At 47.2% G+C, this 24,425-nt stretch overlaps 1 protein-coding gene across 4 annotated transcripts in view; it reads left to right on the forward strand.

Moving 5' to 3' along the window:
• LOC138261506 (ankyrin repeat and fibronectin type-III domain-containing protein 1-like) overlaps positions 1-24,425 on the forward strand; it is a 1,513,685-nt gene that overhangs the window by 1,298,984 nt on the left and 190,276 nt on the right. For all 4 annotated transcript variants that reach the window (XM_069210501.1, XM_069210504.1, XM_069210503.1 and 1 more), the window contains 3 exons: positions 4,946-5,053; positions 5,316-5,415; positions 7,321-7,453. In XM_069210501.1, coding sequence (XP_069066602.1) covers positions 4,946-5,053; positions 5,316-5,415; positions 7,321-7,453 — 341 coding nt within the window. The remainder of the gene's footprint in view (positions 1-4,945; positions 5,054-5,315; positions 5,416-7,320; positions 7,454-24,425) is intronic.

Here is a 24,425-nt window from a genome sequence, read left to right on the forward strand (position 1 = left end):
TTTCGGACCCAATAGCACTCGCCAATACATTTACCCCTGGTTACTATTTTGAAGGATTCCCATTCAAGAGCTCTGGAGGATGCTGTCTCTGTGTTAATAGTAAATAATTCCTCAATGCTTTTATGTATAGTAAGTTTAAATGCTTCATCTTCTAGTGCTTCTGTCCTCAGTCGCCAGGTGGGAATTGAAGATCTATCTCCCCTCCATGCTAGTGATACCATTAGGGGGTTATGGTCCGATATAGTTCGGCTCAAATACTCAGCTGCTACTACTAGTTGTTGTAATTCGTGGGATACCAAGACGGTGTCTAGCCTAACATGTAGGTCATGTGTTATCGAGTAGAAGGAGTAGTCTCTACTGAGTGGGTTAAGCCGTCTCCAGCAGTCCCCTATTTGCCAGTGTTGTTGCCACTCTGTAAAGGCTTTGGCAGTTTTTGTGGTTTGTGAGTGCAGTAATGGCGGATGTGATCTATCTAGGTGCACGTTGGTTATGCAGTTAAAGTCTCCTCCGAGAATTTTCGGACCTGCAAGGATCGGGCCTAATTCTCTGGATAGTTTGTCGAAGTATTTTCTTTGGTCTAGGTTCGGTGCGTACAGGCCGCCAATTGACACTACTCTCCTGTCTAGTCTGCCCCTGACTACCACGTATCTCCCCTCTTTGTCTGTGGATGTTGGTAGTGCCTGAAAGGGTACACCCGGCCGTATCCATATTAGTACTCCCCTGGCGAATGCTGAGTAGGTGGTAGCGAATATTTGTCCTCTCCATCTTTTTTTTAGTGCTGTGACTTCTTGTTCTAACAGATGTGTTTCCTGTAACAGGGCTATGTGTGCTCCCCTACACTTGAGATAATTGTATACTTTATACCGTTTGGACATGTTATTTAGGCCTCGGACGTTCCATGTTATCATTTTGTAGGTTGCGGTCATAATCTATAGATTTTAAATTGATGATTGTGCGTGGTTATAGCCCTGCAGCTACGTTTTCTGCTATGAATATTATTAATGGAACTAGGATGAGAATTGTTTGATTCATTAGTGATTAGTGCTGTGTTAACCCCCCTTACTATATGAACTAATTTAACCCCCAACTCCCCTTCCCCAGGACCGGTGACCAAAATTTCCCCGTCCAAACCGTAAAACAATCTAAGTTTGTAGTCCTATAGGTAGGTGGCGTGTCGGAGGCTGAGAACCCCAGCTCCGAGCAGCTCCCGGGGCCCGGCTGAACGATGCATTGCTTCCAGTTGTGTGTGTTCGAGTGGCAAATATTTTCGGTTGGCTTAAGAGGCTTCTTGCTTATTATCCTAGGTAAGTTGGTTGAGTCTATGATGGTACTCTTACTAAGATTATTCCACCATTACCACTACTAGATGATCTCCTCTGCAGTTCCTGGGGTTATTTTGGGCAGGCTGGTGATAGTGTCGCGCGAGGATGTCGACGAGCTTCCACAGTCCGACTCGGGGTCGGAGATGTTGACCGGGGTTCGGGGTCTGGGGCTGGTTCCACCACTCAAGGCTACTGCCGTCTCCACTGCATTTCTCATTTCCCGAAGTGATTGGAGTCTTGGTGGTGCCGCTTCCGAGGTTCGATTGGTGGCCTTGTTGCGTTTCTTGTCTGGCTTGTGTGGAGTTCTGGGGGGGGGGGGGGTTGGGTATGTTTAGGGATTCCATCCAGTCTTTTTTTAGCTGTGGCGATGTGAAAAAATGTGTTTTGCCATCGTATTCCACCCGGAGTTTAGCTGGGAAGAGCATAGAATATTTTATACCACATTCGCGAAGTGCTCGCTTAGAGTCGATAAAGGCGGCCCTTTGTGCTTGCGTTTCCTTGGAGAAATCTGGGAAGATCATAATCCTTTGGTTATTGCATATTATTTCTCCAAGCTGGCATGTTTGCGATAAAATGTAGTCTCTGTCTCTGTAATGCAACAACTTTGCTATAATTGGGTGGGGTCTGGCTCCGGGTGGAGGCATTCTGTTGGGTACTCTGTGGGCTCTTTCTATGGCGAAGAATGCTGAGAGGCCTTCCTTGGCTACAGTGGATTTGATCCAGTTTTCTAGAAAGGCTTCTATGTTGTCTGCGGATGATTCTGTTCTTTCTGGGATTCCAACTAATCGTAGGTTACTCCTGCGTGCGTGGTTCTCTGCGTCTTCTGCTCTAGTTTCCAGGGCTGTAATGCGCGTGGAGAGATCCATGAGCTCTGGTTGTTGCTTGTTGAGCGGAAGTCGTTGCTGAAAGGGTTTTTTCGTTTGTTCCTACCCTGTCTTTTAATTTGCGGTGTTCATCTCGCAGTATTGTAAGGTCCGTTGCTATGTTATCTATTTTCTTCTCCAGCGCTTCCCGAGAGTCTTTAATGGCCAGGAGGACTGTGTCCAGAGTAGTCTCCTGTTGCGACTTGTCTTCTGAGGAGGATGGTTTTATGGGGTGGTTGGTGGATTTTGTGGTTGTACCCTCTTCCAGGCCCTGATCTTCCCGTCTTTTGGGCTTCCCCATTTTAAGTCGGATGTCTTATTAAGTGAGGAGATGTTTTGCTCGCTCCGGTGGGTGACCCCCCCGTCCAGCGTCGCCACTGCTCACTGTTCTCTCACTGGGGGTTGGGTGCCTTGTTTGTGGCTAGGATTCCGCACACCCAGGTGTGATGAAGAAGGAGATCGGGCCAGGGGGGGATTTCTAAGTCTGTCTGGACTATTCAAAGAGGAGGTGTGATGGCTCCGCTCCCCTTCTAGTCTTAGGGATTCCAAATTTGATTTGTTCTGCTCGATGTGGCCAGGTCAACTTGTGCTTTCTCTGATGGTTCGAGTGCCCGTCCCGTTCCGTTTTATAGCAAGAAGCCTTCCATAGTATTCTACCTTTTAGCCCGGGGGAGCCCCAGCTCCACCCCACGCCGCAGCCCAGACAGTCGTCGTTAATACGGGGAGCTCCAGGGCACTCAATGCTCTCTGTTGTTCTCCGTCATGTGCCGCAAACTCGAAGAGGTTTTCCTCACAGGGGCCTGATGTCAGCGCGGGGGGCCGGCGCCCAGGCCGCTCCCGCTTCTCCACGCCGCCCGGCGGCCCCGGGCCGTGAGCGCCCTGCTCTCTCCCCGGACCACGGCACAGGGCATCCAGGGCGCCCTCGAGCCGGCCCCAGACGGAGGATGCACTCCCACAGTATTGCCGAGTGGGGGCTCAAGGGTCAACCCCCACTCGGTGGTCTCTAACGCGCCTTTAGGCGCCTCGGGGGCATCCAGGCCGGCAGGCACGGTCCTCAGGTCGCAACCGGGTGAGAGCCACGGTCCACTCCAGTCCGGACACTCCCCCACTCACCGGCTCTCCGACCCCGTCGTCGGCTGGTCGCATCGGTTCCAGGGCTTCCCTTCCCTGCAGAGGTCACTCAGCTCAAGTCGCGGGCATCTCATTCCCTCGGCGCGAGGCACTGGGGAAATCGCTCGGTCGCCATTTTGTTTTGGGCGGCCGCGGGTGAAAACACTTTAATTTCGGGACGTTCCTGTTGTGTAATCAGGACGGAAGTTAAGTACGTGTGGTCCTACCACATTCCGATGGGTCCCCAGCCTGTTGTGAGCATTCTAGGATGCCGCTCAAGGGTTTTCAGCGAGCCGGGCCCCACTCGCTCTCCCGGAGCTCCTCTCTAAGGGTGCGGCTCCATCCGCCGCCGGCCACGCCCCCATAAATTATTGTAATTAACTATTATTATATATATTTATATGTGTGTGTGAGCGTGTGTGTGTGTGTGTGTGTGTGAATATATATGTATATGTGTGAGTGTGTGTCCAAGAAGACTCCCCCAGTAACAGAAAGACACGGACTCTCCTGGTTACAAAACACAAAGGTGTGCATTTCAGCTTGTGTCTCCTCATCCAATGAATTTCAGCCTTAGCCTTGATCACAGTAGGGTTTGGAAAATACCAAAGACCATTTAAACAAACAGTGCACATAAACAACAGACTCAAACTGTTCATTAATCCCACATTCTTGTCAGCCATGGCCACCATGTTGCAACTTTGCTATAGTCCTTAATACTGATACTGAATATAAGTATACACTTGTAGATGACCCAATCTGTGTAACATAAATTTTCACATTTGCCAATATGTAAATTCCAAAATAAACAATGCTTCAAGAAAAATGTAACTGTCCTGTAAGAAAAGCATGCTTAAAACATTATGGTGATTATGTTTTGGTTATGAATCAAAACATAATTACCTATGCCGACATGATATTCACTTCTAATCTAATGCCACAGTGTTCTTGGACATTTAACGGGGCTACCAGAGCCTGACATGGACCGCTACAGTTAAGCCCCAGAACCCCGGTATGACTTGGTGCTACATGTGTATATATATCTATATATATATATATATATATATATATCGGAATTCTGGGGCTTAATGACTTAATGCTAGCTATATGTGTATATATATATATATATATATATATATATATATATATATATATATATATATATATATATACTGGAGTTCTGGGGCTTAACTGTAGCAGTCCATGAGAGGCTGCAGTAGCCTGGTAAAATGGCCAAGAAAACTCCCTCGTAACAGGAAAACACGTATTCTCCTGGTTACAATATGACATTATTTTTCACAATCTCTTGTAAAGTTTTTTTGGTGAAGCGGATATTCTTAACGCTTCCCCTAAATAAGTAACTGAATATGGGAAAACCGATAATATGTCTCGCAACAGACCGTGCATGCGCTGGCTAGCAGGTGAGACCTAAAACAGAAAATGTGCGTATGAACCATATAGCTCAGTAAAGGACGTGCCAAAATCGGAAACTGAATTTCTCACTCAAGAGTTTTTTAAATAAAAGATCAAATGGATTGCTGCATATTAAGAATTTAATGATGCGAAAAGTATATATACTGATGGACGCAAAAACAGTTGTACATCCTTTTAAAAAGTGTCTTTGATCTTTTGTGTCCCTCACCTCATGCCCAGATTGGCGGGAATATGATGGGAGAGCTCCACGCCGAAGAGGACAAGCTGAGGCATTAGATCACCTTCTATCTCAGGTGAAGGCAGCACACCAGCAGTGTGTGTGTCATGGTAAGTCCAGAAGGTGTGGCGTGAAGGCCACTGTAAAATATGTAGCTTACAGCTTCTGGCTCTATTCATAAAATATTGTGATCCAACGCTTTAGTCTATGAAGAGTTATATTGTCCTTTTTTGCACTTCTGTGAGCCTTGAAAGCAATGGAACTGGTCATAGCTTTGAATTTGATGCATCCTCTGCTGTCCGCGAACTTGAGCTCTAAGGCTGTCTTTTTTGTGCTGTATCATGTTTTCTTTCCCCTCATTCGTTTTCTCAGAACCGTTTAAGAATCAACCACAGAGTAGAAAGCATTCGGTGTCCAAGAGCCTGAAGCATCTCTTTCATCCCAGCAGCAAATTTCTGAAAGGCCTCAAAAGGTAGGAAAAAGCCGTCAACGAAACCACTGAGCAGAATACCTGTGTTTTGTCTTTAACTGCATTCGCTTCTGATACTGTCTACGTTTAGAAACCTTTAGATCTCCTGCAACTGTTATTACTCTGAAAGAAGAATTTAGGCTCTCTTTTTCCTGCATACACCACATGAGGAATGAAGATTGGGTTGAGATGGGGTAGTCACAGTCTGTCTTTGCTGTCGACGTTTACACTGAACTCCTTCAGGGGCTCTACCAGAGTACTGAGTTTGTAATATTGTGCTGCAAAAATATCACAACCAAGATATTGACTACCAAGATATTTAAGTACAGATTTACTATTCTTATCCTCCCATATATGTACCTTGAAAATGTCTACTAAATCTGTACTTATATATGCTTAACTCACAATATTTTGGCGGTCGATATTTTGACTCTCGGTGTTCTTATTTTCAACCTCCCCTTCACTGTTCTGACAATGACAAATTTTTGCAATGTTTTAGCACTATGTCATTTTTATGTACAGAAAAAGCTAACAAAAAATGGTCCCATTAACTAACAACCTTCCACAGAACGCACAGCCTGGCAGGTAATCTTAACCTGGCGCCCGAGGTGTTTCTCGGTCAATGACATTCAGGGGATCGGAGTCCCAGATTTCCCCAGATCTTTGAATCTTCTTCCAATTAGCTGGTTTAAAAAAAAACAAATGATAACAACGTCTTTGCTCCACAAAAAAGGCTGACATACACAGCAATGGGTTACGTAGCTACCATGTATTAATTTGTGCCTGGTAATGTATGATAAGGGCTGGGTAAACGGAAACATTAATGGTTAAGAGGGCAAACGATTAAGCTGGCAGCATTGCTCTTTCCAACTGAAACACAACTGAGACACAAGCAGAACTCACAGCGAATCCAAGGACCAGAACACCAACCTCCGAATAGATTTATTAGGGGTGTGACACCACACACACCTCCCATGAAGCTACGCCCTGACTTTGGAAAATCTCTCAGGTCCCCTCCTCCACTGTCTGTGCCCAGAATGCAACTTTTACAGATTTGATTGCGGTGTCATCTTCAGACGTCATCCGCTCTCAAAAATATAATCTTGTAAGTACTTACACCTACAAACATTAGGATGGCTTACTGATAAGTACAGGCATGGAAATTAATGACACCCTTCTGAGAAACTTCAGCTGAAGTTTTGGGTGCGGATTGCACCTGTATTTCTGACAAATACTAATGCAGCACCACACAATGGACCACTTTATCTGCACCACCCCCTACCGGCACCTAACGACACCATGGTTGTGCCGTATTTAAAATACAGTGTACCATGGCGGTCGTTAGAAGAATAGCGTCAACATTTTTGACGTTATTGTGTCGCTTTGCTACACTAGCGTCAAAAATGTTATGCTAGTGTAGCAAAGTGAAGGAGGCCCATTGATTTTAATGGGTGCATCATTTTAACACCTGCCCTGAGCAGCTGTTAAAAATGATGGAAAAAATGGTGCAGTGAAATCTGTTAAGTTTCACTGTGCCATTTTTTCGGGCCTTCTAGCGCCGGAACGCTCCCCCCCTGCTTACATTATGACGGGCATAGGCATAATGTGGCACAAGAGTTTACAAAGTGGTGCAATGGAAGCATTGTGCTACTTTGTAAATATGGTACAGGGAAATGCCACCTTAACGCCACATTTGCATAAAAAAATGATGCAAATGTGGCACAAGGGGCTTTTAAAATATGCCCCAAAGTATTCTCTAAAAGCCATCAATGCAAGAGTCTTTTGTCTCCGATTCTAGACTTTTACACTAAGTCCTCAAGATTGACTTTCAGAAACAGACCTTTTTCCTCATCACTTTCAGTTGGTTGAAATGTTTTGATTGTTGTATTTTTTTCTCTGCTGTTTCAGAGGACTCTATTTGACCTCCATATTCTATAAAGATGACAACATTCTAGTAACGCCTGAGGATCAGATTCCAGTGGTGGAAATAGATGACTCGTACTCCTGCCTTCTCATGCAGGACTTCCTCTGGTTCACTAAGGTAATCATCACATGTCTTTTCTTTGTCACAGTTTTCCCTGCTAAGCGTCCACGCAACAGCTCACCGCCTCAATAAACAGAGGCCCTGCTAGTGGATTTGGAAATAGTCCAATGTGAATAAGACGCTTTTCCACTGATCCTCTACACTCCACGTGTTGAGTCACTGCCTCAAGTTAAGAAAGAATATTCGCATACTCATTCTCACAAAATGTCTATTGATTCTATGAGGAACAGTTAGCCCAGGACATGAACCACTAGTAGGTTGTCAGGGTTCTGTTGTTTAAAATGTCTTATCTGACGTAATGCTGCATGTGAAGGCATAGCAGAAGAGTAGGTCTTAATGTTGTACATTGTACCATCTTGTACACAAACATCAAATGGCCAAAATACAGTCTTCTCTGGTTTGATACCATATAGAACAAAGTATGAGTTAAATAGAAGGAACCATTTGAACAGTTCTGGAAAGGCAGATGATAGTCATTGGCTCCCTCTTCTACTCAATACATTCTGAAAGTTTAGGTTAGTCTATGAATGAGAGAAGGCAAAGACCTTGGGCCAGATTACAAGTCGGGTTGAGCAGTATATCTGGGTGAAGTAACGCTCTGCCTCATCAGAGGTGCACTGATGTTCTTGCAACCTTGATTGTCAGGAGTGGGAACACCAGACCCGATTTTACCTGCTGTTGGCAGGTGATAAGTGGAAACAGATTGTCGACACAATTGGAAATGCACATGCAGCAAAGTCTCTAGTAATTCTGGGTCTGCATGGTTATTCTGCATTCTGTGGACAATAACTCATAATTGCATGGAGCAGACATGCAACTTCTGTCCGCAATCAGTGATTCTAGACTCTGTAACTTAGCATCCCTGCAGCACCGTCTAGCTGAGAACTGGCCCCATAATGGGTTATTGAAGCTTATAAAAACTGACTCGATAGGCAAACTATTAAAGTGCCATAACTTATGTTTTAATTTAATAGCTACCATACAGTACAACACAATACAATACCTGCCGCTAGCCCAGCTCTCTCAAACCTCAAGTTGGATCCATCGTCTCTTTTTTACCAACAGTTCTTCACTACACCAGCAGCTATTGACCTAAGTCATAATTCGAGTCAGGAGTATTTATTTTATGTTCAGTTGTTGAGTGTTCGCACTATCTTACAGCAAGAACACAGTGCCAGGGACAGGAAAATAAGTGCCATGTTAGGGTCCTTTCACTGCATATCAAGCTTACGGATGAGTACAGTTTAATTTAGAGAATTACTGGAGTGTTTTGCACCCATCATGATGTCCTCTTGAGATGGGAGCATTGGCAACAGAAAACAGTTACAGGCTTTTTATCTTATTTCCCCCATTTTACAGGAAACTGGGGTGGGCAGTGCCAGTATCATGCACTGGGCTTCTGATGAATGTGCTTGCTCTTATTTGCATTCAGCTGTCTAGCTGTTATCTTTCCCTTTCGTACTTGGTTGTTTTTGGGTCCTTCCTGAATTCCTGCCTTCTGCAGTCTGAAAGAGTTTCTTTATCTTTTTCTATGTTCATTGAACACTGAGGTGGTTATTCCGAAGACCGCTGCCGTCATTCTGACCTTCCCGCTGGGCCTGCCCACCGGCCCAGCGGGAAGGAGGGCTGCAACACAGAAGCCGGCTCCGAATGGAGCCGGCGGTGTTGCGGCCGTGCGACGGGTGCAGTTGCACCCGTCGCGCTTTTCACTGTCAGCTAGGCAGACAGCGAAAAGCCGGCCGGGGCCCTGTTAGGGGGCCCCTGCACTGCCCATGCCAGTGGCATGGGCAGTGCAGGGGCCCCCAGGGGCCCCAAGACAGCCGTTCCCGCCAGCCTCTTCCTGGCGGTGACAACCGCCAGAAACAGGCTGGCGGGAAGGGGGTCAGAATCCCCATGGCAGCGCTGCTTGCAGCGCTGCCATGGCGGATTCGCCCAGCCGGGGGAAAACCGGCGGGAAACCGCCGGTCACGGTTTTCTGACCGCGGGTTTACCGCCGCGGTCAGAATGGGCTAGGAAGCACCGCCAGCCTGTTGGCGGTGCTTCCTTCATTCGCAACCGCCAGGGTCAGAATGACCCCCTGAATCTGTTCTACTAATGCCTGGATTTTCATGTCCAACTGTCTAGGCATTGGCTCCGAACTTGACTATTAGGGTATGCTTTCAGGAATTTATTATTATTACAGTCACTGAAATTGTCACTTTTGTTCTTGAAAGGAATTGGTGTTTATGCGTCTACCAATATGTTCCCATTCTGTTGACTCCCTGTTATTTAACTATCGTGGTCTTTATGGTCAGTTTTGTAGAGTTTGGTATCCGTTTGAGGTCCACGTCTAGCAACACGACAGTTAGAGCTTGATTACGAGTGGCTCATGTCAGATGTGATAAATCTTGCACCAAATAAAATCTGACCCACTGGTGTTTCGAATTCATCAGATGACATAATAAACGTCTTTTTGGTCTTGTTTCGGTATGATTTGTGTAATCTATTGCTTACCGCAGCCACATCTGCGTCATCAGTCTGCTTCCCTTGGTAAATTCAAGCATGTTTGACCTGTTGACCTGTTGAAATTTGACGAATGGTGCGAATATTATTACTCTTGATAATCCCTAACAGGTTTGAGTTCGTATCACAATTTAACAGACCGGTGTGTAACTAGGCCTTAGTCTTCAAAGGTAACTATTTGTTAAAGAAAAGTAATAGAAGATTCGAAAAAAGAGTTAAGACAAAAAAAGTCAAACATATTTTATTACCAACAACAGAGTGTTCATAGGAAAAAGTTCTCATAAATAGAAGTGGACATTGCAGAAATAATTAGCGTAATAATGATTTATTGATGTGAAACTCTATAGCTCTCATCTGTTGCAAAAGGGGGAGTAAATCTCTTTTGTTCAACAATTTGCAAAAGGGCATATCAACACCTGCTACTGAATCTATTAAGAATTTCTGGAATTTCCGTTCAGTGTCAGTCTGAATTTCAAAAAGAAATGGCTGCAGATGTAGTCCTGGCCTTTTTGAAGTTCATTTGACTATTTCCAATGATGTTTGTTGTTTTGGTCATTTGCACAGAAATTCTGGGCCTGATTTAAGAAAAATGGCACTGCACCCATTGCAGCATCACTTTCCCTGTGCCCGTTAACGCCCCCCCCAACGCCACCATGTGTGTGCCACATCTAATATACAGCGCACCATGGCATAGTTAGGGAAAGTAGCATAAAAAATTTGACGCTAATCCTGCAAAGCCAATTGAGGCCCATTGAATAGAATGGTTGCCTCCTTTTAACACCTGCTGTAAGCAGGCGTTAAAAGTGCAGAAAATATGATGCACAGAAATCTCTTAGAACGCCCCCTTTGCATACATCATGCCTGGTGCAGGCATAATTTAGCCTAAAGGGTTACAAAGTGGCACAAAGCATGCATTGCGCCACTTTGTAAATCCTGCACTGCGATTTTGGCCTCGTTGGGCCACATTAGCACTAAAAAATTATGCTAATATGGCACAAGGAGGCGCTAGGGGCTCTTAAATCTGACCCTCTGTTTCCTAGCATGTCACGATTGTGCAATCCTACCACCAGGTGGTGCTCACGACGGCCCTATGGGGTTCAGATGTTACACCAGAATATAACAGAACTCTTTACGACACCGTGCATTCCCAGCTCCACATTACATTACAGTCTAGGTGTCTTCCTGATGCATCATGGTCCTTGCAGTCCTTTCTATATTGAGATTCTGCCCCAGTCATGTCCCAGTGGTGGTGTTCTATTCTCGGTCTCTGTCTTGAGTTCTGGATCCTACTGCCTTTCTGACCCCTTCATACATGGCTTCAGGGCTTTTCATTCTCGTGTTTCCGATCGTACTCTGTTCCTGGCCTTCCTGTTTCCTGTCCTGTGCCTTCTGTTTTCGTCCCTTTCAATTTTCCAGTTCAGTCTTTCATTCATTGGTGGTTCCCTGATTACTTGCACCTGGTTTATTCCTTGTACATGGCTCTCTTTCTCCACATGTGCTCTTCCCCTGAGCCTCCTGCTATTTCAGCCCTGCGAACCTAAAGTACAGCGGCTCAAAATTGACTTGATAATTGAGTCCCCTCGTGAGCTCTCCGATCCCTGTTGCAGCTTCCTAGGTTTACGTTTTGAGTCAGTTTCTATCTTTTATTTTTCTGTCTCCATGTTTCTGTGACAGTTATTGTTCCTAGTTTTGATCTGTCCTGTTACTTGTCTTATGTTCTGTGTATTACAATCTTGAAGCTGACCTTGATTCTACTCCTGCCTTTCCTTGAGCCCAGTTCATGTCTCAGTGTTCAATCTACTGCTCTCTTTTGTCTCTTTGTGTGTTTAAATTATCATCTTGATAGTCATTGCTTTCAAGGGTGCCAGGTAGACTTCAAGGCCTGTGCCTTTGGCTTAGAGGAGCTGCTGGGTGTCTCTCCAAACTCTGTGAGATTAAACTGCTCCTTGTTTTTTTGTAAGCTCTTTTCACTTTACAGAGAGCTCACTATGCAAGGAGCACACAAACTATCATGCATGATAGTTTGTCCATTGTCTCCCTTGTACCCCTTTGAAGTTGGAGTGCTTGTGTTATCTTATAGTTTCTCTTTGCAGACTTTCAGTTTCCTGATCACAGCCTGTTCCTGCCTACTCGTCCTCAGCTTCTGTCCTCCCTTCCTTCCCAGCCTTCAGGTACTTGTATATGTTTTACCCCTTCTGTGGAACTCCCTTGTCCCTGCAGTCACCAAGGACCTTCCTGTTACCTTGAACTGTCCCAAACTTTTCTAGATTCCTGATAGCACTCTTTCCCTGGAACAGTGTTGGCCGGCGGAACAAAAGGGCTGCCAACAAAATTATTCAAAGGCTCCCTAATATTTCACTGATGTTGAGTGCCTCACAGATTGACAAAAGGCTTGGGGTGAGCGACGTGCCCCTTAGACGTGGGGAAATTATGGTTTATGGTATACCAAAGCCCTTCGGAGGCTGAATGCTTATGACATAAAAGAGAGTGCCCAGCGTTTCTCTAGCATGGACCACCAGAATAATGGTGCAGGCGCCACCTACCATAATATCTGTCATGTATGCAAAGAATAGCATTGGAATCCTACATATTTATTCTTAGAGTATATTCTGCCTCAACTGTTAGTGTTTCAAATGATTATTTGTCCAGTTTTGGTCTCAGAGGGTGCACTTCGTTTTTCAAAGTTGGATGTTGGCAGGCATTTCTTAACACTGTAGCAGCTGATTCTTTGCACCCATGCTCCTAGTTACCATGCTTCCAGAAGTGTAGGAAATGCTAAAGATTCACCATCATGGATTGTACATAGCTATAAACAGGAGAATGCCTCCACCTCTGTGTGGACCCCAGGAACTCTTTTCAGAAACGTCATTGAGTAACTATTGTCTTAAGAAACATGTTTGTGGGAGGCACCACTTAATTTTTATAGTCATGACAAATTTAATGCGGTCACTGTAAAGTACGTTTTACTTAAAAGTACCACATTAAATCGCCATTGACAGTAATTTATCTGGGAATTTTTACATTGCCTCTTTAAGGATTTCAAAATGTTCACTGTCTGAGAGTGAATGGCATGGTCTGCTAGGCATTCAGTTTCTTCCCCTTTCTGAGCAAGGATCTCTGAACACAAATTGTCTATTATAGGTTTATTATACAACTGAAATGCTGCTATCTTTTTTTACTAAAGTGGACATTTCCTCAGCTACCTGTTTGATAAGTTTCATACTGTGGTAGTTAACATCTTTGAAGAACAAACCTACACTTGCGATCTGCCTATCATTTTTTCACATCATCTAGGAGTGTTACAGGAGTGTGACATATGTCAATGACATGTGATGTCAGGTAGGATATTCTACATAGTTCTCAATAGTACATCCTGCCAGTATTCTCTCTGCTCAGTGTACTCTTTCGAACTGCACTCCAAGCCACAGAGTGACTCCACATTATATGATAGGTTGAGCCGAACAAGGCCAAAATAACAACATTCAGCAAATTGCAAAGAATTATTTTGGGAAAAAGAAAAGATTATCTGTGGCCCTCTCCAGAAAAGAAGGACTGAGAGAGATGATACCCTTACCATGGCACTTGGGTATAACCGGTTTTGACATTCAACGGTTTCTATTAAAGAACTAGGCCTTGCTGTCATTCATGCTCATGTCAAGGCATTACCCTTTAAGGGTCCATTCACCATCACTGTATCCCTCAATGTTAAGTGAAAATTTCTCAGTGAGCACTTCACCATCATGAGCGTCAGTGCTTCCCCAGAAATATAATGGCAACTCTTGACATCAGAGACTGCCATAATATCAAGGCCCTAAATGCCAGAGTCCTCAGAGAGTAGAAGGAAGAGGAGGACAGTCTCACTGTCGTCTGAGCAGCATGCCAACACAGCAAAGCAGCTCAGCAGAATGGCAGTCCCTTTTGGGGACACAGCAGTCCTGCCTGGCAGAATGTCATCAGATCCGGAAGTGTACTATTTTGGTGGGGTTTGGAGCTCAGTACTTAAACCCAGTTGGGTCTTTGAAGTGGGAAAGACTTCAAAGAGAGGCCTTTGAAGTCTCCCCCTCTTCCTTTCCTGGCTTCAGACACTCCTTTTCTGGCTTCCTTTCCTGGCTTCAGACACCCTACAGGTGGTTATGCAGCTCTTTGTGTGGGGACAGGCGCTGCCCTATTCAGGTGTGTCAGGTCCTCACTCTCTTCTAGCCCTGGAAGGCCCATCAGCCTGGGCATGGCCCACATGTAAATGCCACACCCCGGTTCCCTTTGTGTGTGACTGTCTAGAGGGAATTCACAAAGCTCAGCTGTCACCCACCCCAGACGTGTACTCAGAGACAGGGAGAGGCACAGAATGGTTAAAGTAAGAAAATGACAACTTTCTAAAAGTGGCATTTTTAGACTTACAATTTAAAATCCAACTTCACCATACGTTGTGATTTTTAAAATCCAACTTCACCATAAGATGTGATTTTAAATTGTGAGTCCACAGACACCAAACTTAAAATTTCTATATTTTCCCAATTGGAAGGTACAATTAAAGGCTGCTTTAAGGTAAACCTAATGTTAACCTATCATAGAGAGAGACAGGCCTTGCAGTAGTGAAAAAACACTTTAATATTTTTCACTAACAGGACATGTTAAACTTGAAATACATGTCCATTTTTCAAAATCCACTGCATCCTGCCCTTGGGGCTACCTAGGGTCTACATTAGAGGGGGACATATATGTAATAAATATGAAGGTTTAGGCCTGGCAAGTGGGTGCACTTTCCGGGTCGAAATGGCAGTTTAAAACTTCACACACAGGCTCTACAGTGGCATTCCTGAGACATGTTTTAAGGGCTACTGTAGGGGGGCACGATCGGTACTGCAGGCCCACTAGTTGCATTTACTTTACAGGCCCTGGGCTCATATAGTGCACTTTACGAGGGACTTACATGTAATTAATATGTCAATTGTAAATAAGTCAATATCACCATGTCTAAGAATATACAGTACCTGCACCTTAGCACTGGGAAGCAGTGGTAGAGTGCACAGAATCCTAAAACTAGCAAAAATTAAGTCTGAAAAACAGGAGTTCAGAAGGCAAAAAAGTCAGGGGAAACAACACCAAGGATGCCACGTCTAACACGGATATAAACCACCTCAACAGTTTGGGATTATCACTCCTCATCTGCATTAACCATCTGTTGGGGCTGTGATCTGTCTGAACCGGGAAGTGAGTACCAAACAGGTATTGCCTTAGTTTCTTAAGGGCCTAGACCACAGCAAAGGCTTCCCTTTCAGTTGTGCTCCACAATCTTCCCTAGGGGTAACCGCCTACAAATAAAGGCTACAGGGTTATCCAGCTCTTCTTCATTTAGCTGTGACAGCACAACCCCTTTGCTATGCTCTGTGTCTGTCTACACCACAAATTATTGGGACAAGTTGGGGGCCTTGAGCACAGGTGCCATGCTCATGGCCTCCTTCAGGGTGTCAAAAGCTGTCTGACACGCCTCTGTCCAGATCACCTGATGTGGCTGCTTTTTGGACGTCAGCTCTGTTAAGGGGCAAAAATTGTGACATTTCCCTTGATGAATCTGCTATATATAACCAGCAAGGCCTAAGAAAGCTTTCACTTCTGTCTGAGTGTTGGGTGGTTCCCAAGCCAGAATGGTTTCAATTGTGGCCTGGAGGGGCTGCACCCTGCCAACCCCTACTTGGTGACCCAAGTAGACCACTAAAACCTACCTTATCTGGCACCTGCTGGCCTTGATAGTCAGGCCTGCCCTCTGCAGAGACTGAAACACCTCCTCTAGGGGGCACAGGTGGTCCTACCAGCTAAAACTGAAGACAACAATATCATCTAGGTGGACGTGACAGAAGTTCTTCAGTCCAGCCAAGACCTGGTTTACCAACCTCTGGAAGGTGGCAGGGAGTTCTTTACCCCAAAGTGCATAATCCGAAACTGGAAGTGCCCTTCAGGTTTAAAGAATGCAGACCTATCTTTTGCCCCATTTGTCAAGGCAAGCTGCTGTTATGTAGATGTTAGGTCAAACATGATAAGGAACTTGGCAGCTCCAAGCCAATCTATGAGTTCACCAGCACTGGGTATGGGGTGTGCGTCTTCCTGGTGACTGCGTTGAGCCCACAGTAGTATACACAGAACCCGGAGTTCAGGTGTGACACCTGGCGGGGCAGTTTTGGGGATCAGCACCACTGAGCTGGCCCAAGGGTTATTGGAGGGCTCAATAACCCCAACAATAAGTGTCAACATTTTGGAGACCTCCTCCTTAATGTTAGCCCTCACTTTGCCAGACAACCTATACATTTTGTGTTCACAGTTGGGCTGACCGCAGTGCCAATACCATGGGTGCACCCTAGAGAGAAGAGATGAGAGAGGCAAACTGCCTAGCAACTCATGATAGTCTCTCTGTTGATATACGGTCAGAGCAGGGGAGATGCAGACACCCTCCACTGACCCATCCCACTCTTTGGAAGACAGGAGGTCCAAGAGAGGTTCACTCTCCCCTTTCACCCCATCATCAGTACCAAGGGCATGGTAATCTCAGACCTCTCAAATTGGGGCTTGAAGAAGTGAACATTCAGAACCCTTAAAGGAGTCCTGGGAGTTTTGAGGCCCACCAAGTAGGTGACACTGCTCATTTACCTCATAAGGTCCAGACCAGCGGTCTTGCAGAGCCCCGGGCTCCACATTCTCCATTACCTACACTTTTTGAATGAAACTGCAGCCATAGTGGCATTCGGGTCATACTGGTGTTTCATGTCCTCCTGGATGGCTTCTAGGTTCTTTTGGGCAGGCTTCCTGAAGCGTGCTGTCTGGTTGCAGAGAGCAAGCAGGTAGCTGACCACATCCTGGGGGGCTCTCCCAGGAGCTTGGTCCCAACCCGTCTTTACCAAACTGAGAGGCCCTCTCACAGGGTGCCCATACAGAAGGTCAAACATGTTTTAGCCAACGCCCTTCTGCTGTAGCCAACCTCCCTGTAGGCAAACAACAGGCATGGCAGGATGACATCCCACTTACGCCTCATGAATTCATGTAGACCCATAATCATGCCATTGAGGGTTTGGTTGAATCTCTCAACCAACCCATTGGTTTGGGGGTGGTAAGGAGTGGATAACTTGTAGGTTACCCCACACTCTTTCCACATGGCCTTCCTGACATAAAGTTGGTACCCCTGTCAGAGAACACCTCCTTGGGGACCCCGACATGGATAAAGAGCCCCATCAGTGCCTTTGCCACAGTGGGCACAGTCACTGTCCCAAGAGGGATAGCTTCTGAGTACCCCCTGCATGGTCCACCAAGATCAGAACAAGTCTGTTGCCCATGGCTATCTTGGGATCCAGAGGCCCCACAAAGTCATTGTCAACCAGCTCAAAAGGGGGTGCTAACATCAAGGAAAAGTTGAAGGGGGGCCTTGCACTTCTCCCCTGACTTGCCACTCACAGACTTGCAGTACGCAGCTGAGTCCTTTCTCATTTGAGGACAATAAAAGTGGGTGACAATCCTGCCAATGGCCTTGTCTTGCCCAAATGACCGACCAGTGGGACAACCTGAGCCAATCCCAGTAGGAAGACCCTGTAGCACTGGGGGACCACCAACACATGTGTTGCACCAGGATCAGGAGCCTTAGGATAGCTATAGAGGAGATCATTCTTCAATCAATCAATCATTCATTGAATTTGCCTGCTGCTGACGAGGGCCTGTGTCACTGTTCTTCTTGTTTCTTTCGGGATCCACTCGTAGATCCTACGGAGTATGCGGAGTGTGTTGTAGCAGGAGGAGGAAACTGCGTTGACCTGTTTGGACATGGTGAGGGAGGAGTCGAGGATGAAGCCCAGGTTGCGTGCGTGGTCGGTCGGTGTCGGTGGTGTTTCTAGTGAGGTAGGCCACCAGGAGTCGTCCCAGGCGGAGGGGGTGGGTCCGAGGATGAGGACCTCCGTCTTGTCTGAATTCAGTTTCTGACGGCTGCTTCTCATCCATTCGGTGATGAATTTCATTCCCTCGTGGAGGTTGGTTTTGGTGGTGCGCGGGTCCTTGGTGATGGAGAGGATGAGCTGGGTGACGTCGGCGTAGGAGAGAATGTTGAGGTTGTGTTGTCGGGCCACTTGTGCGAGGGGGGCCATGTAGATGTGGAACAGCGTCGGGCTGAGGGATGAGCCTTGGGGGACGCCGCAGATGATGTCGGTGGCTTCGGAGCGGAAGGGGGGAAGCGGACTCTCTGGGTTCTGCCGGAGAGGAATGAGATGATCCAGTCCAGGGCTTTTCCTTGAATTCCGGTTTCGTGTGGGCGTGTTTTCAGGGTGCGGTGGCAGACTGTGTCGAAGGCGGCAGATAGGTCCAGGAGGATGAGGGCTGATGTTTTGCCGTTGTCCATTTGGCATCTGATGTCGTCTGTGGCGGCGAGAAGGGCGGTCTCAGTGCTGTGGTTTCGTCTGAAGCCGGACTGGGAGGGGTCCAGGATGTTGTTGTCTTCGAGGTGGCTGGTTAGCTGTGTGTTGATGATTTTTTCAATGACCTTCGCTGGTAAAGGGAGTAGGGAGATCGGTCGGAAATTCTTGAGGTCGTTGGGGTCTGCTTTGGGCTTCTTGAGGAGGGCGAGGATTTCTGCGTGCTTCCAACTTTCCGGGAATGTCGCTGTTTCGAAGGAGATGTTGATGATCTTCAGTAGTTGGGGGGACGATGGTAGAGTCGGCTTTGTTGTATACGTGGTGGGGACAAGGGTCTGATGGAGAACCTGAGTGGATGGAGTTCATGATCTTGCGTGTCTTTGTGTCATTGACGTTGGTCCAGGAGGTCAGACGGTTTGCACAAGTGGAGCTTTCTGGGTGGGGTCTGGCGTGGGTGTGGCGTTGAAGCTGTTGTGGATGTCGGTGATCTTCCGGTGGAAAAAGGTGGACAGTGCGTCGCAGAGTTCTTGGGATGGTGGGATGTCGTTGACGTTGGGGTTGGAGAGTTCTTTCACGATGCTGAAGAGCTCTTTGCTGTTGTGTGCGTTGTTGTCCAGGCGGTCTTTGAAGTGGGCACGTTTGGCTTGTCTGATGAGTTGGTGATGCCTGCGGGTGGTGTCCTTGTGGGCTGTGAGGCTGTCAGGTGTGCGTTTGAGGAGCCATTCCTTTTTTAGTTTCCGGCAGTCGCGCTTGGAGTTTAGGAGCTCGTCGGTGAACCAGGTGGCTTTTCTTCTGGTTTGATTGTCGGTGGGTTTCTTGAGTGGCGCGAGGTTGTTGGCGCAATCGTTGATTCACAGTGTGAGGTTGTGGGCGGCGGTGTCTGGGTCGGTGGGGTCGGAGGGTGGGTTCTGGGCGAGGGTGTTGGTAAGCTGGTCTTCAGTAACTTTGCTCCAGCATCGGCAGGGTGGTTGTTGGGTGCGGTGGTGCTCGGTATGTTCCTTGTAAGTGAAGTGGATACAGTGGTTGTCGGTCCAGTGGAGTTCGGTGGTATGGTTGAAGGTGAAGTGGGCGCTTGAGGAGAAGATGGGATCAAGCGTGTGGCCGGCGATGTGGGTGGGTGTGTTGACGAGTTGTCTGAGGCCGTGGTTGGTGAGGTTGTCGATCAGAGTAGTGGAGTTGGTGTCGTTGTTGTTCTCCAGGTGGAAATTTAGGTCCCCGAGGATGATGTAGTCTGTTGAGGTGAGTGCGTGGGTGCTGGTGAGGCCGGCGATGGATTCGCTGAATGGTGCCTGTGGTCCCGGAGGTCTGTAGATGAGTGTTCCTCTGAGAGTATTCTTGGGGTCGGTGTGGATACGGAAGTGTAGGTGTTCTTCCAGTAGATCAGGTGCTTCCCAGAGGCGTCACTAGCTGCCTAGGTCTTAGCCTGCTGCCAAAGACCTGCAAGTGTATGGCACTCCTTCGGTGCCTTGCAGAACTCCTCCCTGGTGGGACCCCTTTCCTGCTGCCAGCTGGACAGCTCAGGCAGGTTCCCCAGTTCAGCCAATCCCTCCCATGTAGGTACCGGGGCCTCCCCCCTCAGGTTTATTCTTCTCCGGGACTGTGGGAATCTCAGGTGCATGTTTCCAACATCCTTGCCCTGCCTCTTCTTGACATGATGCTGGAAAGGCTCTAGGTCCTTCTGATCACCCTCTTGAGCTGCCATGGACAATGTGGCCAGGCTCACCCACTCAGGCAATCCCAACATTCCCAAGGGTGACATGAGGTCTACCGCCTTCCACATGGTATGCTCGAGGTCATTGCCCCGTAGACAATCCACAGGCATGGATGGACTCACAGCTACCTTAGGCAGGCCTGAGACCCCCCCCATTCAAAGAGAAGCAGAGCCACTGGGTAGTTGTTCTCATTGTTGTCAGCAGCAACAACTTGGTAGAACACATTAGGGACTACCTGCTCTGAAGTCACCAAATGACACCTGATGTTTGTCATGCCAGCTCCTGTGTCTCTCAGAGCCTCCACCCTCTGCCCACTGATGGTGACCAACCGACTGTACTTCTTAGTATTGCCAGGGATGTGGGTTTTCTGCACCATCTCTCTGTCGCCCAGGAACACTCCCAAAACTATCCGGGGCAATCTCCTCCCAAGCGGGACACTTACCAACCACCGTGACTGCCCACTAGTGGGGGCTGTGCCTGCTTGAGACACTTGGCAACTCCCTTGTAGTGTCCTTCTAGCTGACACTCATAATACTTCACCGAAGCCTTCCATGCAGGCTTCCTGTCAGGGAACCACTTCTTTTTCTTCCCAGCAGGGGGAAGGGAACCCTGACCCACATAACTAGTTTGTGGCCCTTTAGAGAACTCCTTACTCTTTTTGCCCACCCCTTCTTCTGGTGAGAACTCTACCCCTCCTTGTGGTGATCACCCCCAGAAACATTTTTGTCGCCCCTGGTGCCGACCCAGTGGTCCAGCTCCTTAGCAAGTTCTCTGGGGTTGGTGAGCTTACTGTCAACAAGCTGTTGTTGGTGCAGGTCTGTAAAGCAAAGACTGAGTAGGTGCTCTGTTGCTTGCAAATTGTACAACCCATTGTAATCCTTTACCTCACTGCCTTTCACCCAATCATCGGGTGCTTTGCAAAAGGAATCCACACAATCCACAAAGGCCTGTTAGGATAGCTTCTGACAGTCCCTGAACTTTTACCTGTACTTCTCTGGGGTCAGACCAAGCTTCCTGATCAGGGCCTCCTTCATGGGAGGGATACCTCATCCTGTCTCTCCCTTCTAGGGCCAGTAGAATGTCCCTCCCCTCACTTGGAATGTGCCTCCACAGACTAGCTCCCCAATCCTCCTCAGGTACCCTGCACATCTGTGGTGCAATCTCATAGACCTCAAACCATCTGTCCATGTTGTCTTCCACCATAAAGTCAGATACCAGATCTTTGGGTATGTGGACCATCCTGTCAGAGGGCACTGAAGAATTGCTGCCACCATCTTGGCTGGACTCAGCCCTTCTGGCTCTGATCTACAGCTCTCCCAGGCGCAACTCCTGAGCCAACAACATTTTCGTGGTGACTGATGTACCCATCGCCCTGTATTCAGAGTTGGCTATATCCGGGCTCGACTGAATGATTTGCTTAGCCGCAGCCTGACTGTCATTTAACATTTAAGATTTTTTTTCCTGCATATCATCTGGTAGCTTTGGTAGGACCGATCTGGCCAAGTACATAAGGGCATATATATATGATGACCCAGCAAACAGGTGGGCTTCACCGATTTTAGTGCCATACTACCAGACGAAAATACCTTTTTCACTGTCTGTTCCATCCCTTTAGACTCCCTTTCTGCTGGGGCAGATGGAAAGGGACCAGGTGTCGACTTTGATGAGCATGAGGCCTGCACCACCAAACTCTCCGGCGTCGGATGATGACTCAAGAACTCAGGATCACCAGATGCAGTCTTATACCTCTTAGCAGTTGCTCTTGACACTGCTGGGGCCGACCTAGGCTTTTTCCAAATTTCCAAAACTGGCTCTGTCAAAGTCTTGTTAAAACGCAGCAAAGGCTCTGAGAATGACACCGAAGAGTGACGTACCGCTGTCAATAAATTAGATTTCCTCTCTGTTGTTGGAGAGACAAGTCTAACATCTCAGCTGCTTTTCTAATGACTGAGTGATAAGAAGTCACCTCAGGTGGAGGCACCCACTCCGGAGAAGCATCCAAACCACTAGCAATTTTCATTCCCTCAAAGTCAAGACTTGGGGAAATAATCTCGCCTTCCTCAAGGTCTGGATCAGGATGTGAGGCAAGATATTGTTCCTCCTCCAACGGCCTCAGAGCTTTCCTCCTGGACCTGAGCCTTGACTCCATCAGCAGCGTCGGAAGAGTATATAGCAGCGTCGGTGACTTCAGCACAGGCGCCGGTGACTTGGGTACTTGCAATGCAGGACCTGCTCGGGCTGAAGTTGTGTGATGCTACGTTGGCTGAGACCCCTCTGACGTCGGAACGGGTGCCACTGACGCCGACGATTCCTGCTGAGTATCAGCCGGCGAGGGAGTCATTTTTCTTGATGCCGTTGAAGGTCAGGGTAGCTGGGCCATTGGTAAGAAAGGCAGGAACACAGCCTGCTTGAACAGCTGATGGAATCCTCCCAAAGAGAAGTACATTGGATCCCTGGGGCTAGCCGGTGCACCTGAGGGAGTCACGGCCCTGGCAAAGATGCCTTACATGGCATTGAAAAAATGTGACAGATCTGTTCTAGGAGCTGGAAAGGTCAGAAAGTCTTGCTTTTGCTGTTGAGGCTGAGAAGGGCTTGGCATTTTTGGTACAACTTCTGGCTCCGGATACGGGGAAGGTACAAGGGAAAACTGGTCACCGGTGTCACCAGAATCTCCACCTATGGCGCCGATGAACCTGACTTCAGAGAAGGTGTATGTCACTGTGGAGTCGCATATCTAGAGGACTGGCACCGAGGGCTATGGTGTCGCCTCTTTTTATGCTCCTTCCTAGACGACCTTGAGGATAGATGAGATGGTGACTCCGATCGAGGTTGAGATCTTCTGCGACCCCGTTTCTCCTTCTTTGCCTTTACCAGGAAAAGCTTCCCTGCTCTCTACTTTAAGGCCTTGCGATTCATGCTCTGACATGACGGACACTCACGTGTGTGGATTGTGCTACAGACAAAAGACTACAACCACATCAAACTGGATTATAAGGAGGATCTGAGTATAACCAATAATAAACTTAATTTATTGTAAAAACTTGTCAGTCCCTATTGTCGAATTGATGTGATAATCTCTGTCAGATGTCCTTGTTAATGTGTTGTATACGTTTAGGTGCTGAATTGACTAAACTTCTGCGCTATGTGAATGAAACATAATAAATTGGTCCGGAGAAAGTACCCTTTTATTACCATGACTAATTGATGTACTTACTGGTATTTAAATGGTAACATTATTCTTTCCTAGTATTAACCAACCTACTTGCATAGAAGAGCTCAAAGTAGGCACATGAAATGGAGCACTCCATGGGCAGCGCTTTGTCGAAATATGTGTCCCTTCAGTGATAGCTTTCTGGATGGACCAAAAGAAGACTGAAAGCTCAATTAATGTTCGCCTTCAGCATCAAAGCTCCTCGCCCCGTTGAGCGCACTATTTCTACTGCATACTCTACTGATGTGTACCCCACTGGGCAGTCTGCAGGGGCTATGACATCATTCACTTACTCTTCTTCCGGGAACAAAAGGTGGTGGATGAGCCTGAAATGGCCCTGCTCTTTGTAGGGCACTACTCCAAGGGGTGAGATAGCCTGGCCTGGTGGGCCTCAATTCCTTAAGGGGCCTTCCACCCTCCCCAGCTCTTTCTGTTTGTTGATTTTTCTCCTGACTATCTGTAGATGCTCACTTGCCGTGCGGAGGATCCTTGGTGCCTGGTTAGGGGGTCCTCTTTGGAATGGATTTTAAAACTTTTCTCAAAGCCTTCATACAGTAATGTAGCGTCCTCTTTGTTATTGTATTCATTGGCTAGTTGTCTTAGTCTGATTGTATTTATGGGGAACCTAGCCAACTCCACATCTCCTCCGACCAGTCTTTGCATTTGCTAGGACTATTTCTTCTTCTCTTTGACACTCTTGTGGCTGGCTCCCCCGCTCTTCTTGCACTTTGCTGCTGGGTGCCTCCACACATGCCTGAATTTGCATGCTGCTCCCCAGGTACACTTGTCCTTGTCGTACTTAAAACATATGGACGATGCACCTTTTCCTGACTCATTTCCCTTCCAGCTTATGTATTGTGGCTGCTTGTAATAGTGCTTCTGCTTCTGCTTCTCATGATTCCCTTTCTGATAGCTCCTGCCAAAGGGCTGCTCACTTTTCCCAGACAAGCGCTTGGCCTCCCTTGGTATTATCACCTTATGCATGTGCCTTGCCACGTATTCTCCATCCCATCCCATTCCATGTCTGGGCGAGCCTGCATTTTTAGCCTGAAATCGTTATCATAATCCAGCCATGCATCTCCCACAAACTGCCTCTGAGACTCGTGTATCTTTAATTCGTATAGGCATAGGTCTTTTGCACAGTGCAGGAGCTTCTCTAC

Source organism: Pleurodeles waltl, chromosome 10, assembly GCF_031143425.1.
Source record: "Pleurodeles waltl isolate 20211129_DDA chromosome 10, aPleWal1.hap1.20221129, whole genome shotgun sequence".
Lineage (NCBI taxonomy): Eukaryota > Metazoa > Chordata > Amphibia > Caudata > Salamandridae > Pleurodeles > Pleurodeles waltl.